A 17,517-nucleotide genomic window follows, 5' to 3' on the forward strand; every position below is an offset into this window, starting at 1 on the left:
AAAGGATTTCTGATTATCAGATGTGGCAGGGAAACAATGCATCAAACTTCAGAGTTGCCTTTCTCAAAAGCATGTATGTATGTAGCTCACAGGGATTTATGGGTATAGAAAGAGCATAGAAAGAAGAAAAACTATCTGTTCAAAAGCTTGAAGGTGGGAAGCGATAGACATGCTTGCTTTTCCTATTTCTACATCTCCTCATGAGCTTCTAGCAGAGGTACAATAAAGGTCAAAGACAAGTCTACTACAGTAAATGACTTTTATTTTTTTAAAAATGAAATAACCGTGAACATATTAACAGGCCTGCAGGTGGCACTACAGTACAGCTGGATAGAAGGTAGATACAGTCCCAATGAACAGTAAAACAATGGAATCCATCAGTTCAATGGTGACAATTCTGAATACAACTCTATCAAGCAGGAACATTTTACTGAAAATATTTCTGGACAAAGCTGATATTGAAAATTATTTCTGGGAAGCAGTAGTCCCAATCTAAAACTGATAACTGGCATTTACCAGTTTAGGGAGAGATGTACAACACCTCCAAAACATAAAAGTTCTTTTCCCCCCTTTATATCTTTGTATTGGAAGTAAAATTATTTTTAGCTCTCCTCAGGCCAATTGTGCTATTGGGAATTATTTCTAAGAATAATTTCTGGAAAAGTTTTATTGAAAGGAAGACTAAACACAATGTGCCTTTCCTTGTAGTCCAGGAACTGTTGTGGTATTTCAAATTCTAAAAATATCTACTTTCATGAAATACTGTTTCACTACAAACCTAGTTTTTCACTAAATACACATTTTTTTAAAAAAATCCTGGAGCCCTCTGGGAAAATCAGTGGTTTCTCTCTGTGTTTCTGCATTTCTACAGTGTATAAAGAACTCTTAAAGGGAGCATGAAGAACAATTTCTTTTTTCCTTAGCTATGTCAGAGACAGGAGATCTCATGTTCATGTTCTTGCAGCCAGGATGCTGGCGTGTATAATCGTTCAGAGCTAGCTATTTAGGTCTTCAATAAAATGTCCAACCTTGCATCATTCTTCCTAACTGACTGGAAAGACTAATTAGGTACGAAAAAAGAGTCACACGTTTTTCTATTCATCATATGCAGGAACACCATCTGGTTTCCGTACAATTTCAATTTGCAAAAGGCCACCAGAAAGGGACTCGGCACCCTTCATTCGTCAGGAATTCTGTATATTATTGTGACCATCTATTAGATATTCAAGACTGAGGCAGCATATAGGCAGTGGCTGGAGAGTGTAATGAATGCCATGGCATCTCTTAGTGAGAGGTTTCAGAGTCCTTCAGAGGCAGCCACGTGCATCCCCTTTCTATACTGTGAGCAAAAAAAAACAAAAAACAACTCCGGGGGAGGGAGGGGGTCAGAATCATCCATTCCTAAGATCTAGCCAGTTTGGATTCATGAGCTTTCAGTGTGCCAACAGCATCTTTGACTGCATGGTAGATAATGTTCTTCACCTGCAAAGAGAACGTAATGAATGAATGTCATGAAGAATAATACCATAAAGAAACGTTTCCATCTGACCCATTACTAATTATCAGTGTTCTTTATCAATTGCCTATAAAGTTTGAACATGAATAAGGAAAGAACATTAACTAAATTGATGGAGCTATCAGTAGAAAGCTTATGTACAAGTAATTAGCTGATTTTCTCATCAATATCCATATGCAATTTGTTGATACTATTCTGCATATGCTAAGATCTTTACAAAAGGCATGCTAAACAAGTTGAATTACTTTAATTTCCACATACATGGAAATTGTGATGTTCAACAACAATACATCAATACTAATGTAATTTTAAAAAACATAACTCTCAAAAATTCTTGTACTCTTTATTAGGAAATTACAGAACTGCAACCGCAACCTTTTAACCGCTGGCATTTCTGAATAAAAACTGCATTCAGCTTGCAAACATCAAACCTCTAAACAGTTTACCACTGTGTCTATCTTAAGGGAACTAAGGACGGAAAAGGAGTTTCTTCCCTGTAACTATGAGAAGATCCCAGAATATTTCATTTTTTAAAGTCTCCAATAAGCTCTGTGCAAGTGTAGAATCTTTATCTTTTAATTGGAGAGAGTATTATGAGAAGCCAACATATTGTATGAAATGGTCTGAAATAAACCTGAAACTGACATAGCTGTGCCCTAGAATTCATGTACTTAATATGGCCACAAAATACCTCCCTTTTCTATAATTTTTTTAAGTAGCACAATTTATTTTTTTGCAAATGGTATTCCTCCCTTCTTACAAATATGATATTCATCAGATATTCTACCAGGAGATTTGCAAACATTTACCTGCAGCTTATCCTCATGGTTTGTGTGAGTATTAGATAGGTGCCTGAATTCTTGAGTCAGACGGAAGCAGTGTTTCACATGTTCTGGAGATACAAAATCTTCTGCTACTTTAATGCAGCTATACAAATTATGAACCTGAATAAAGAAGAAAAACAATTACGGTAGCATAACAACCCCATAACGCTAAGAATCCAACATATTCACCACTGTATCTGGTATAAGAAATCTAAATAGATGGATACTATTTTAAAGTTCTCATGGACAATTAATGATACTGATGAAAAAAAAGTCTATTGAAATAACATATCTTAAACTTATAACCACAACTGGGACAAGAATTTCAGTTGTTGAAATTCATTAAGCAGTCATTAAGCGAGATGTCACCTAGCCACTTTGCTCAATTACTGCAATCCTGTAACTCCTGGTTGTGCTTGTTAAGCAATCTTGTGAGCTGATATTTGCCTCTCCACTCTGGGGCTAAAAATCCTCCATGGCTGAAAATCCTGCTTGGATTTCAGCACAGACCTTTTTCAGCCAGTCCACTTTGCAGCCTTCCCTGCCAGCTTCCACACTGACTTTCGGGGAAGCCATTAGGGAAGATTGCAAATGGTGATCACATGTTCGTAGGGTGCTTGGCAACTGACTGTTAACAACCTGACTGTGAACAGGTTGCCAAGCACTCAGATTTCAATTACATACATGGGTGCTACAATGTCCATAACTTCAGTCACAGGTCATAAAGTCCCTTCACCATCCTAACTTTGAACAGTTGTTGAATGAATGATCATAAGTCAAGATCTGTGTATTAATTACTGGATACAGGTAGTTCTCTCTTAATACTAATTGGGACCAGAATTTTCATAGTTAAGCGAAGTAGTCCTTTGGCAAAACGTCAAGTAACTGTGAGGCTTAGTGATGGCAGTTCCAGTAGTCCTTATTGTGGTTATTAGATGAAACTATGCTGTCATTAGGCAAGCACTTCACGCTTTTCCTGTCATCCTGCTGCTGCCTCCTCCCCAGCTAGACCTGATGTGCTCCCTTCAGCAGATGAGGTTCACTGCCCTCACCTCTGCTTCTATTTCCCCATCTGTCTAGCTCACCTCTATCTATTTCTGTCCTCTTGACTACCTGTACTCTACTGATCCCACCTTCTCTGTTGACATTCTGTCCTCTTGCTGCTGGCCTGTGATCCAGGTGCCAGACATGAGGGTGGTCCCAGGACATGTGTGGTGAACGTGGCAGGGTGATGGGGATCTGTCTGCCAAAGAGAGCTCCCTGGGCCAAACTGGCAGTGGAAGTAAGGTGGCAGCTCCCTGAATGAAGGGGTTACTGTCAGGCAAGGCTTTGCAAGGACCTGCACAATGTCAACAGCTGTCAGCTTTGCCCAGGGAGCTGCTAACCTGCACCTCTGCCATGCCTGTTCTGCTGGCCCATCCTACAGCCTCCTCCCTGGGCTGGCCTTCAACAACTCCCTTCTGCAGATGAGTTTCTACTGTGCTTGGAATGGGCTGCACCCTTTGTCAGGTATATGGATCTCAGAACAGCAGCAGAGGACAAAGGACAGCTGGAGCCATAGGGATGGCAGAGGAGGCACCGGAGGTGAATGCAGAACAGTCAAAAAACAGTAGAGAAGATAGAAGATAAATGTGAATAGGTTGCCAAATGCAAAATGTTCATGAAGGTGCTACCGGTGTATCTCTTTAAAAACCCAGTGTTCTGTAGGATGGCCCAAAATTCCACTCACCTGATGTGGAGCCCCTGCAGGAATAAATACAGCATCTCCCAGGAACTGCACGATTGCCCAACCTTGCACTCCATATTCCTCGTACAGACGCTTACGAAGGACCTGGTCCAGATACCAGCTTTGGTCATGGATTGGATCATGATCAGGAGGATTTTCTTGCCCCTGTTCTTCACCAACCTAGTGCAAAATGTATTGGGATTCAATTATTCTAAATCTACTGGACAGCTGAAGGAACACCTCCTATTTGCAATTATTTCATTACTGGAATATTAGCGTTTTTAATCAGTTCTATGGCAATGGGGGGGGGATCCAATTTTCAGGACTAAAATTGCTGAATGTATGACCAGATGTCAATATTAATTTTATAAAGGTAAATTTAAGAGTTAGGTAAATCTCAGAAGTTTAACATAAATTATTTGGAAAAGCAAAACCTATGGTAAATTTTCTATGTAAAATTCCCTACCTTCCGAAGAAGCTCCCTGATTTTTTCAGCATCCTTAGCCGCATATATGTGCCACAGTGCCCCTGGCTTCTCCTTTGCTTCATGGATTCGCTGTTTTGTAACATCGTCGGCATCTCCTTCATCTATTGTTTTCAACACCTCTGAAATCCAATTCAATAACATATATCGCTTTTTTACTACAATGTGCAAGAAATAAGCAATTCTGATATAAATCATCATACCATAAGCGAGAGCCAGGAAAAGCCTGTAACTGTATTTTCTTCTGATAACAGAACACCAATTACCTTATGTACAACTTAATTGTCTTAAGATAATGTATTTTTATAAGCTCAAGAGCATGCCTGCCTATCTATCCTGGGGGGGGAAAACTCACAAAGCCATTCTTAATTCAGGCGATATATGTATGATTAGGGCATTTTGTTCATGCGTTGCCTTGCTCAGTTAATACTGCAAAGGCACATTTCATAATCTTCCTCATGACGCCTGGACAGGTATCAACGGGAGAATTGCGTTGATATACCTATACAAAACTAAAAAATCACTTGTGACTAGATAGTTGTTTATTCCTCCCATTGTTCTTCAGATGATTTTTGTTCACAAATATAATAAGCAGAAAGGGCAACATAGGAACAAACGAAAATAAAAACAAACAGAAATTCAAGTTATTCCCTGAAAAAAAAAAATCAGCTTGGAAGAAAGCTTACCATCATCATGGGAACCATCCCCAATAGGAATTCCAACATACACCATAACATTAACTGCATCTGATACATCTAAATGTAAATTAGTTGTACCAACTCTTCGGTCTTCTGCCGTTATTAGTCCTATGAACAATGCAATAGACATAATTTTTATCCTATTGGTATTAGTATTTTTTATCTTTGTATAGCAAATAACTGCTTAACTATTTTCCCTATTATGGAATGACAACTCCTTGTCGCTTTATATAGATCATTACCCTATAGTGCTGAAGGGGCTTGTGCATCCCAAATAATGCTATGAATTAAACTGTGGAGAATCTGTCCTCATGCAAGAGTCACCCCGATAGCCAACGGATAAGGCTACCCAAAATGACATGTAGCTCCTGGAGGCAAAAAAAAAAAAAAGTTTGAAGCTGAAAACAGCTGAAAACATGCACATCGCTGCAATGTGGAATGTCAGAGCCATGAACCTTGATGCAATCATAGCTGAAAGACAACGATAAAACACTGATATTCTGCAAATATGCAAAATGAAGCGGGTCTGGAATGGATCACTTTCCATTAAAGTCTTCTACTGCTGACCAAGAAAATCATAGAAGAAGTAAAATAGCTATCATTATTAACCAAAGAATGTCACTTCTTGAATATAATCCAAAAATGGCAGACTTCAACTAATATTAAATTAGCAAGCCAACTAATAATAAACTGATCCAAATCTATACTCCAATCATTGATGCAGAGAAAAGTGAACAATTATTTGGCCAACTTGCATTGTCAACACCACCAAAAAAAAAGATCTCATGTTAATTATAGGAGACTGGATTACTAATGCTGGAAATAAAAAAGCTTTTGGAATAAAGGAAAAATGGTCCTAGAATAAGAAATGAAGCAGGGAAGAGTGCTGTCAAATCTCTCACTCTCTCCCAACAATCATCCAACCACTATAAATGGACATCACCAGATGGCAACACAAAAAACGAATTGATTATATACACAGCAAGCAAAAGATTGATGAAAACTCTATATTTAGTCAGCAAAAACAAGATTTGTTGCTGACTTCAGGGCAAATCACAATTATTTGCAAAATTAAACTTAAGCTAAGAAAAACAAATAAAGCTATCAGATTAACAAGAACTCAGCAATTCTTCACATGACAAAGAGAAAGAATACATTTAATGAATTAACTCTGATAAATAAGAGTGCCTAGAGAATTCTAGACTGAAATTTGTGACATCATTAAAGATGAAGCAAACAACAATATCCCCAAAAGCAAAAGAAGACAAACTACCTGACATGCTAAAAGTAACTGAAAAAAGGCAGAGCTCAGAAGTTACCGTGATTTGCAGCGCATAAGACGACTTTTTTGCCCTAAAAACATGCCTCCAAGTGGGGGGTCGCCTTATACGCCGGTAAATACATTGTCACTGCAAGAGCGACGGGGCGGAGCTCCGCAACTCATGCGAAGCCCCTTCAAGCCCAGCCGGAGTCTCTTCCTCCTCCTCCACCACCACCCACCCACCGCCCGCTCGGGCGCTGGCGGAGGCCAATCTGGAGGTGGGGTGGGGGTGGAGCGGGAGGGTCTCTGGCGGGCCGTTCGCCCAGCCAGCCCCGAGCCGCGTAATGGCCCAGGGAGTGGGGGGAGAAGGTGGTGGGGGTGTACTGTGGCGCCCTCCTTCTGGGCAGCGGGGCGGGGCGGCAATTTGCTCCTCCCGCTCTCCTCCCTCTTTGAAAGACCGGGAGGGCTGTGCTTGGGGCGGGGGGGATGTCCTCAGAAGTTCCTGATGGGACCCCGCTGGGCAGGGCCACCCAGCTCCCGAGCTGCTTTCCAGGGTCCCCTTGGGAAGAAAAGGGTCCGTGGGCGGTGGAAGAAGCGCGAGCGCCTCCTCCCGCCCCTGTCCCGTCCCGTCCCTCCTCTTGTCCCCTCCTCCCCTCCCCGCTTAAGAGAGAAAGATCTGCCTCCCTGCACCGGCCAGCGCGGCCATGGCTTGGGAACCGGCCAAGCGACTTTAAAACCGAGCGGAGGCCAGAGATAGCCGGAATTACCCTCCACACCACACACACACACAGAGAGAGAGAGAGAGAGAGAGAGAGAGAGAGTGAGTTGGCAGCTGTCCATCCCCCACCCTTGGAGTCCTGATGGCACGCACGCGGGGCTGTCACAAAGAAAGGGAGAGGAATTGAGTGCCAGCCTGAGAAAGGCGAAGCTGCCTCTCTAAAGCATTTTGGTGGCTTTGTAAGTTTGGGGGAAAGGGGTTGGGGGTGTCAATCAAGAATTATATCCAGAATACCCCAAGTGTTACAACTTACCGTATTTGCCGGCGTATGAGACGACTTTTTGCCTTGAAAAGCATGCCTCCAAGTGGGGGGTCGCTTCTTATACGGCGTAGTATATACAAAAACTATATTTTGAGTGGAAATGTTGGGGCCGCTCTTATACGCCCAGTCGTCTTATACGCCGGCAAATACGGTAATATAGACAGAGGAAAATTTGCTCTACTAAACATTTCCAAGAAACAGCAGATTGAGGCAAGGGGTTGTATTTAAATAAGCAAGACAAAGAAATTGAGGCTAACAATCAAACTGAAAGGCCCAAGGAATTAAGAAAATTACAGAAATCAAGAGATCTTCCCATGTAAAGATGATATAAAAATGACCAGGGCAAAAAGATATAAAAAAGATATTGTATAAATATACAATAGAAGTACACAAAACACATCCCCAAAAATGACATGTATAAATATATAATCACTGAACTAGTCAAGATGTTCTGGGAAGTAGATGAGTCCTAGAAAATATTGCTAAAAATAAAAGTTGCAGGAGTTGGTGAAATATCAGCAGGCCTGTTTAAAATCTTACCAGATGCTTCAGTTTGAAGAGGTACAGTACATATTTTGTAAGCATGTACAGAAAACATCGACAGTAGTCAAAAGGAATAGAAAAGGTAGATTCAAATTCCAAATATCAAAAGAAGCAATCCTAGATAATGAGCAAGCTACAGAATAATTGAACATATTTCATATCTTTGGAAGGTAATGCTTAAGACTCTGCAATTTAGATAACAACGTACAGTACTTGAAACAAGAACTACCTGATGTACAAACTGGATTCAGAAAAGCCAAGGGCATCTAGGATCACATTGCTAACATCTAATGATTAATGCAAAAGGTAAGTAAAGTCCAAAAATATATCTATTTTTGCTTTATTGATTATACAAAGACTTTTTATTATGTAGATCTTAAATGTTTAAAAACATAGATGTACTGGGCCATATCACCTGCCTAATGAAAAATTTATATGGTGAAAGGAAGCAACAGTTGAAAAGGAAAACGAAGCAAACGAGTAGTTCAAAATTGGGAAAGGAATTTTATACAATTTTATACTATCACCTTATATTTAACTTGGAGAGGAAGTTGGGATTAAAATTTCTGAGAAGAAATTAGAAATAAAATTGCTGGAAGAAACAGTCATAATCTCAAGTATGGCATGGAGGAAACACATAAGAAACCTCTTACTAAAGATGAAAGAAGTGCAGAAGTTAGTTGGGCCCTCATTATTAAAATAACTAAGGATATGGCAGCAACTAGTGTTAATTCAATGCTAAGAACAGAAAAAGCCATAGTAATAGGCTTTGCTTTCCTAGGCTTAAAAATTCCAAGAATAGTCACAAAATAAAGAGATGCTTAGGACAAAAACAAATGTAGCCAAAAATTAAATTGCTGACCACTGATATACATATTGGTTTGGTTTTCCCCACTGCAATATAAGGCTGTGAAAGGCTAAATGAAGAAAAACTGGTATCACTGAAATGTGATGTTGGAAAAATTGTTGAGTATCTTATATCTCAAAAAGAATGAAAAAATGGTATGGAACAATTGTATCAGTTGCGCTAATTATATAAATGTATGTAAATGACATAAATTATTTAATGATGTCATTGTCGAAACACCTAAACCACAGTGAAAATTTGGCAGATGAAAGCTCTTTGGATACTAGAAGAGATACCAAAATCTTATATAGAAAATAATTGGTGCACAAGCCCATCATATTTCAATGTGAAAGTTATGGATTCTTAAGAAATTTCTTTAACTACTATGCATATTTTCATTTTTGCATTAAATTAATTTTTAATTTTAAAAAACAAATTCTAAACAAATGTATCTATAAAATTTTGTATTCATAGTCATTTCTCACTCCAAATATTTTTTTACTTTTAGGATTATTAATAGGCATCAAAACACAACTTTTAAATTACACACCATATGCATTGTACATTTTGGGGCCTAGATCAGGCCGCACGAAGTAACTTGGCAACCTAGATGCCAGATTCAGTCTTCCATCTCTTTTAGTATATTCTGGAAGAGGAAGATTCTCCATTAAATCTTCAAACCTGAAATAGGCAAATACTACATTAGACACAATCATATATATATATATGTATATGAAAAACAATACAAGCCCCAAATCAGCAACCTTTGTCTTCAATCATCCAACAGAAGTAACTTACCTTGTAGGCATCATATCCCTAAAATCCTCTCCTGGAGGCCAATCTTTTAACTTCAGTACCATAGGGTGTCCATCGTCTGCCCTTAGTCGTTCTGCAAAGTAGTAATTACATGCAGCTTATTTCTCAACATTTTCTTAAATTATAGAATAATATGCAGGGTCCCTCACCCCCACACTTTTCTTTCCCCTTCTCCTCCCCACAGTGCCTTCCTATTTTTGTATTTTTGTATTTTATTCTATAATTTAAGAAAATATTGAGGAATATCTTCTGTTCTCACTTTTTAAACAAAGTATAAGAGTAACAACTTAGATTTGCAACTTTACAACTGAAGTAACAAATCAGAAAAATGTTAGATTCAAAACAATTTAGCATTTATTGATTAGTTTATATTGGCCAAATCTTTTATAGCACTCTTGTGCATATTTGCAGGCATATTTCTGTAAAAATGGGCGCCAAAAAGACCCCCACCGCGCACAAGAAAGCTGCCGCACGCCTGCCGCGCGCCCCGCCCCCCCACCGCCCGCCCGCCCGCACGCCCGGCGATTCAAAATCGCATTTTAATCGAAAATATCATGTCTGATGAATGACGGAGTATGATGGCAGGATATATGTTCATCAAAATGCTGCCTGATGTTGATGAAAAACATTGTCTGACGGTTCTGTTTGAATAATCATAAATTAGTGTGATTACCTTTATGTGGGGACTGTGAGAAATACAGAGTGTGTAAGATTTGGTATTGGACCCAATGAAAAAAATACTACAAAAATTAAATACATACTTATGCAAAAAAAATCTAATCATTACCACAAGTTAAACCAACTTTTTCAACGTCTAAAATGTAAAGAAGGATATTAACATAAAAGAGGAGGTAAGGTGGAAGAACTGATTTTCATAATAATATAATTAAAAATTGTGTACTATTAACAAAAATCGCTTAGGAAAACTCCATTGTTACAATAATTTGTTCTGCGCAAATATACTTTAAAAAAAAAGCTAAACTGAGAAAATCAGCACATTTTTCACAACTTGTACGCATTCACAAAAGAGAATGGAAGTCAGAACATGATCTCATCTATCAGACTCTACTTACTAGAAATGATTTCAAAACCATCCCAGAAGTCACGCACTTTAACATCTGAGATTATGGCACAATTTCTACAATTGACCAGATCTACATCCTGATCTCCAAATTCTTGGCTAAATGCATCTGGTTTCCAAAGTTCAGGCTTCAGTTTCTTATGAACACCAGAAACTAGAACAGGCTGCAGAAGGATAAATAAAATATATAAGGAATTATTGTAATATATAAGATTTCTTAAAAAGATAATGAATGTACGTAATAAAAATAATCCAGTGAAAGTCACTGAAACAAAACTGATTAAAACACGCCTCACTGCAACAGAGTGAAAAAGAAAAACAATTATTATGAAGGACAGCTTTAAATAATAATAAAGAAGAGTTAACATAAGTGCTCAGTTTGTTTATAACGCTTTTTGACTCAAATGAAGAGTTGTGCATATTTACAAAACTAAGCCAGTTAGTTTTCTGTTGAGAACCACTGCTGCTTAGTGTACAATTAATGAAAGTACACATTTACCTGCATAATTTAATTAAAAAGTAAAATTATTAATTTTACATGTTTTTCAACTATTTTTAGTCATGGAGAAGCTATGACTTTTATATATCTTGACTGCTAGGTATTCTGAATAGTCTATTGTCTGATAGTTTATCAGGAATTGTGCATATGGCATTTTCTAATTATGGTTTGACTTTAAGCAAAGATTTGACTTCTTAAGATATTATATTCTGTTCAGATAGTTTGCCTTAAGAATAACACGTATATTTTTATAATATAAAAGATGATCTGGCTTTTTAAAAAATTACCTGTCCTTGTTTCCAACATTCTCTGAAGATCTTCCAGTTGTTCTTGTTGCTGGGATCATGAAGACATAAAAGTCTTCCATCACAAAGCCAAGAATGAGAAGTGTGTGGATCCAGCACATTTAAACCCATTACCATTTCTTTTACTTCTTTAGGTGTATCAGCTACACTACTTGCTCGCTTGGCAGAATCAGTCATTTTCTTATTTTCCACTACTGATGCAATTATATGATCAAGGAAGTTTGGCAAACTGGCTTTACTCTTGGCCCCCTAGAAAACAGAATTCACATAACAATGCAAGCACTCTGCTAAATTAAGCAATATATCTTTGCCTGTGCCTTGTATCTTTCAACCAAATAAGCACTTCCAGAAAAATGAACAGCTAGCACAAAGGAAAAACCCTAAACCTTTGGATATGTTAATTGCATTCTCTAATAGTACAAATGAATGTTGCACTAATAGGTTTTACTATTTTATAAAGTTAAACGTATTTATCATCTATGGACTTAAAAGAATCTCAATGTAATATCTTTAAAGGAATACATTATGTTTCTGTGAGTTGAAGGGGCCAAAACCTTACTGCATTCAAGCTATGTTCTTCAAATGGGCTTTCCTGGTCCAATGGGACTGCTTTGGAGGAGGGACAGAGATAAGGTGAAGGAATGGCAACCTTTCTCGCAGAGTTCCACCTATTGTGGTCCAGTGCCTGTTTCAATTAATTTTAATCTCTTATATTTCATGGTATTCTCTCCTGCATCTACTTTTCCATTATCAAATCTTCTAGTTCTAACACTTCATCCCTTTCAGTGAAGTAACCGCTTTTAAATCTACCTAACTGTACATATACAGTTAAAGAAAAAAGCGTCCCTTACTGTGGAAGCTCCAGAAAAAACAGGAGGGAAAGGAATCCCTGCATCAAGCGAGGTCTGAGGCAGCTTTCCAGGCCCAGAGTTAAGCAAATCACGAAGACTGGAACCTTCTGTCTTGTTGCTTGAGGCAACTGGACCCAGCAAGAGACTATTAAAAAGCTTTGGAGTTAAAGGTGAGGCTTTTGTGTTGGAGTTAAAGGAATCCAAACCAAAAGGTGATGGCGATTCTTTATTGAGTACTGATCTCAAAGAACCTGCTTCTGAAAAACCATAAAGGAAAGCATATAGAAGAAAGAACAATTTTAAAAACAGAAGTACTTATTTTAGAACAATTTTAAAAACAGAAGTACATTAGTAGTATAATAGAGCTTGACTACAATTACTCATTAAAAATGCAAGAATAGCATTAATAACTGGCTAGACATATGTGGGATTTAAATTGGGATGATGGTGGCGGAGGAGAAAGGAGAGGGGAAAAAAGGTTGGGTATGCAGCAGGTTACCTGTAAGACAGACTATACTGTATCATTCAGCAAGGAAATTACTTAACATTAAAGTTTTCAGGAAATGTCATGTCTCACCAAACATAATGCAGTTTTTAAACACATTACAATTGTTGATTAATAAGCCATTCTATGTATCTGATGAAATCAGGCATATAACGTAATAACAGAATTGGAAGGGACCTTAGAAGTCCTAATCCAACCCATGCAGGAGACCTACGGAACATTACTATCATGTTACCCCATGTCTTTCTTTTCACTAGACAAGACATACCCAATTCCTGCAACTCTTCTTCATTATGTTTTAGCCTCCAGTCCCTTAATCATCTTTGTTGCTCTTCTCTGCACTCTTTCTAGAGTCTCAACGTCTTTTTATATCAGGTGACCAAAACTGGATGCAATATTCCAAGTGTGGTCTGACCAAGGCATTATAAAATGGTATTAAAACTTTGCATGATCTTGATGATATTCTTCTATTTATGCAGCCAAGGACCGTGTTGGCTTTTTTGACAGCTGCAGCATATTGCTGTCTGATATTTAAATGATTGTTCACTAGGACTCCAAGATCCCTGTCACAATTACTAATGTTGAGTCAGGTACCACCTATTCCAGGGGTGTCAAACTCAAGGCCTGGGGCCCAGATCCGGCCTGCGGGATGCTTAGATCTGGCCCACAGAGCTGCCCTCAGTGGAAATAGTGAAGATTGTGTTCAACCTTCCCAAGCTCCATTTTCGCTGGCAGAGGGTTGCAGGAAGTCATCTCAGCTGAAAACAGAACTCAGGAGGGCCGCAGGTGGCACTCCCAACTCTGTTGTCACTGGCAGAGGGTTGCAGGAGGCTGTTGCAGCCACAGAGCTTAGGAGCCCATTTTCACTGGCAGAGTACTCAGGCCACCACAGGCACCCCCAACACGAGTGACATTGAACTAGCTACTCCCACCCTGGCCACACCAACCCCGGCCCCGAGGTCAAACACAACCCTGCGGCCCTCAGTGAAATCAAGTTTGACACCCTTGACCTATTCTATACTTGTGCATTTTACTATTCTTGCCTAAATGTAAAACCTTTTCTCTACATTGGATTTCATTTTTGTTAGATAGGGTCCAGTGTTAAAGTCAGTCAAGATCCTTCCGTATCTTGAACTATCTTTTGGAGTATTGTAGCAAAATATACTATCTTCTGGAATATATTTTGCTACTAAGGCTGAGGAGACTAATAGATCAGTAGTTAGCCTGAAGATTCAAGTTACCTTTTTCTTGAATTATTGACAAACATGTCATAGAAAATTAATAATTTCTCATCATCTGCCAATTATACAGAATAAAGATACCAAACATCAGAAAATGTTCAGTGAACAGTGCCTGAATACCTAAATTATGCTAAACACACACACACACACACACACACACCCAAAGAATTATAAGGTAAAAACTATGCAAATTCTTTGCTTTAAACAGCAAAGTCAACCCTAAGTGGAAAAAAATAATTTCAACCACAGTTGCTCTTTTAGACTATGCCAATTTGATTTTTCTTTTTTTACCATTTGGTAAAAAAAATGGTAAAGAATACTTGAGACTTGAAAAGCAGTTTATTTGGAAATGTCCTTGACACTTTCTGTTTTTGAGAACACTGTCCTCTCCTTGCCACACTAGACACTGGTCCATTAACTAAAATTTTCAGCTTACCTTTTGTTTCTTCTTTTGCCTTCTGAGTCGCTAAATCTGCAAGCCAATGCAATGCTGATGAAGGACTTGCTTCTGGACACAGTGATTTGTTAGGCTTCATTTCCCCACTGTTGCTGGTAGCTGCAGCCTCTGCTTTAACAGGCTCCTCTACTTTGGCTTCTACAGTTTCAGATTTTGGAGCATTTGTGTCCAATGGCTCATTCTCAGTTGTCCCTGAGGCACGGGAAAACGTGCTTTCACTTGCAGGACCTGATACACCGGGATTCATGCTGGGCAGCTGCTGACATAGGATCACACTCAAAGAGTCAAAAATATCTTAATCAATTAATAAAAGCTAACATCAATACTAGTTAGAGTAAGAATAAAACTATTTCAAAACATAATAGGTATTACCATATTGTGAAAATCATGTTTACAAGTTCACTGACATCTTTTGACAATTAACAATAAGTTGATATTAAGTAACCAGATCTATATTTTAATATGATTAGAGAATATTCAAAGAACAGTCATTTCTGGCTAAAGCTATGACTGATAACCAACAGAAACAAATATAGGATGCAAATGAAGTCTTAACAAACTACTAAGGCCTCATCCATTAAAATATCCAGTAGCCAGAACCATTTTCTTCAAAATTCAAGATTCTTTATTTGATCATTTCCCCCTATAAACTATTTAGCGAATGTTATCCCCAATGCATTATATTCATAATTTTCCTTATTATGCCCCTATTGTCCAATAAACAGGTAAAGTACTTCAATGTTTTCCAGGACGACTTGATCTTTAATTTTGACATTTTCAAGTCATATGCTATGAGCTAAAACCTAATTACACTTTCCAATTCAGCTAAAAGAGAAGCAAAAATCTGTCGTCAAGTTGGGGCAGTAGACGTTGACAGACACAATCTAAAACAGCAGAAGCATTTCTGTCACCATGGTTTTGGTCTAGTAGTCTAACTTGCCTCCCTACATCTATTAGCCAGTATCCAGTCTATCCAGAAACGGCAGTGTCGAACGAACACACACACACAGAGTTTTTAAGTAAGTAAATCACTAGGCCTCCAGTTGAAAGGATCTAACAACAGTCAATGAGATTTTACCATAAAATGTGGGAAATTAGGATTTATCAGAGTAGAAGCCTAATGTATAAGGGTTGCAACTTTCTAAAAAATTTTCCATTTTGAAAAACAGACATTAATTGAAAAAAAGCCATGGACAAGTCAATAACATGCCTAGACTAGGTTTGGAAGTTATGTTTAACAGAGAAGAGGAATCTCTCTTAATCACTGATGTGGAAAGCAGCAGGAAATCTGCTATTTGACTACTACAAAACTGTATATTTTCTAAACAAGATCTTCTTAAATGCATGGGATCCAGTTGGATTTTTAGTGGAATATAAACGCACTTCTATTATTTTATCGTATGATTTGGGATTGAGTACCTCTTTAATAGATATAATGTAATAATGGTGAAAAGAAAGTAGCTTTTAACTGGTTATCATTAGGTCTGCCATATTATAAACTGCACAAATACAGATTTTGTTGTATCTTTAATAGGCTTGGTTATAAGTTTTTTTTAACAGGTAAAGATAGAATTATTGTAACTAAAAATTGGATAAGGTGACCAGAGCAGATTATCATTTTAAAATTTAAAGGATTTTGTACTTTTTTGCCATACATCATTCAGAATAGATTAAATATGTAAAATATAAGTATCTTCCCAGCAACTACTTTGTGAGAGATCTAAAAAATTACAAAAGATAACATCCACTTAATATAGGATATTTATTTATACCTTGCTATGGATATGTTCACTTTATTCCACTATGCATAATGCACATTGGGATACTTTTAAGGAAAGTCCTAATTACTGTCAAACTGAAAATTCACATACCTGTGAAATCCCATTTGTGACAGCAGGTCGCAACACAGATTTGTTCTGCCGATTAATACATGGACAGTTAGCTTTAATTCCCCATTTGCCACGTGCTGCATGAACCATGTCTCCAATATTATATAATGCTAGAAAGTTAAAACATAACATAAGAAAATCTGGAAGCTTTGAAAAGCAAGCATATTTACGTTCAAACTAGGGCAGAGGTAGTGAAGGTTTTTAAAAAAACAAATAACCTACCTTCAGATAGTTCAAAAATTAACACATAACTCATTCTGAGGCTGATTAGTAAAGTTCTCTCTGGTGAAATATATTCTCTATAAAACTCCTCTAAGCCGCTTTAGAGGTGATTTTTTAAAAAAAAAAAAAACCACCAGAATATATTCAAATCAGAATAAAAACAAAACAAAATAGGTTTGGAAAAGCATTAATGATTTTACCTGTGCCAGGAATGATTTGTGTTGGCATGAGATTCTCTGGTTCATGTGACTGCCCTTTTGCACACTTCAGCCATGAGAAAACTTCTTCATCACCCATCTCCTCTGTTTCTGGAATACAGGGGGCGGGGGAAATCCAGTTTTTCCAAATGTTATGCTTTGATGGCTTCAAAGTATTGTATGTTAATAATTTTTCAAGAAAGCCATCCTTTGATTTTAGTGGGCAATAGTTTCATAGTAAAAAAATTTGTACTAATCTGCATCGTGTGCTAATTGCACATCTAGCACATATTATTTACATTGTTTAATATCCTGCTGGACAGTACCAATATAACAGGTTTATAAGACTAAAACCTAAACAAGCTTAGAATCAACCTTCCAACCTATTTCCCCATCAAATAAATCTCCCCAAGGTAAACTACTTAATCTCAGTAATGAAAACCTGCTTATCTATATTCTATTTTTTCACATCATGTAAACAGAAACACTATCACTTTGCATATAATATACAGATA

At 37.8% G+C, this 17,517-nt stretch overlaps 1 protein-coding gene across 2 annotated transcripts in view; it reads right to left on the reverse strand.

Moving 5' to 3' along the window:
• Positions 1 to 245: 245 nt before the first annotated feature.
• The window catches only part of KDM3B (lysine demethylase 3B), a 49,179-nt gene continuing 31,907 nt past the window's right edge, over positions 246 to 17,517 (reverse strand). The window contains exons 12-24 of one of the 2 annotated variants that reach the window (XM_026673341.2): positions 17,006 to 17,113; positions 16,566 to 16,693; positions 14,674 to 14,953; positions 12,492 to 12,748; positions 11,623 to 11,889; positions 10,829 to 11,000; positions 9,738 to 9,828; positions 9,490 to 9,620; positions 5,237 to 5,356; positions 4,533 to 4,672; positions 4,070 to 4,246; positions 2,326 to 2,460; positions 246 to 1,482 (exon numbers count right to left, since the gene is read on the reverse strand). In XM_026673341.2, the coding sequence (XP_026529126.1) occupies positions 1,402 to 1,482; positions 2,326 to 2,460; positions 4,070 to 4,246; positions 4,533 to 4,672; positions 5,237 to 5,356; positions 9,490 to 9,620; positions 9,738 to 9,828; positions 10,829 to 11,000; positions 11,623 to 11,889; positions 12,492 to 12,748; positions 14,674 to 14,953; positions 16,566 to 16,693; positions 17,006 to 17,113 (2,087 nt within the window). In that variant the 3' untranslated portion in view covers positions 246 to 1,401. The remainder of the gene's footprint in view (positions 1,483 to 2,325; positions 2,461 to 4,069; positions 4,247 to 4,532; positions 4,673 to 5,236; positions 5,357 to 9,489; positions 9,621 to 9,737; positions 9,829 to 10,828; positions 11,001 to 11,622; positions 11,890 to 12,491; positions 12,749 to 14,673; positions 14,954 to 16,565; positions 16,694 to 17,005; positions 17,114 to 17,517) is intronic. The other variant, XM_026673342.2, reaches the window with a different exon arrangement.

The sequence above is a fragment of the Notechis scutatus genome, chromosome 2, assembly GCF_049901735.1.
Source record: "Notechis scutatus isolate UNSWTSFEM ecotype Mainland chromosome 2, rNotScu1.2, whole genome shotgun sequence".
NCBI classification, from domain to species: Eukaryota; Metazoa; Chordata; class Lepidosauria; order Squamata; family Elapidae; genus Notechis; species Notechis scutatus.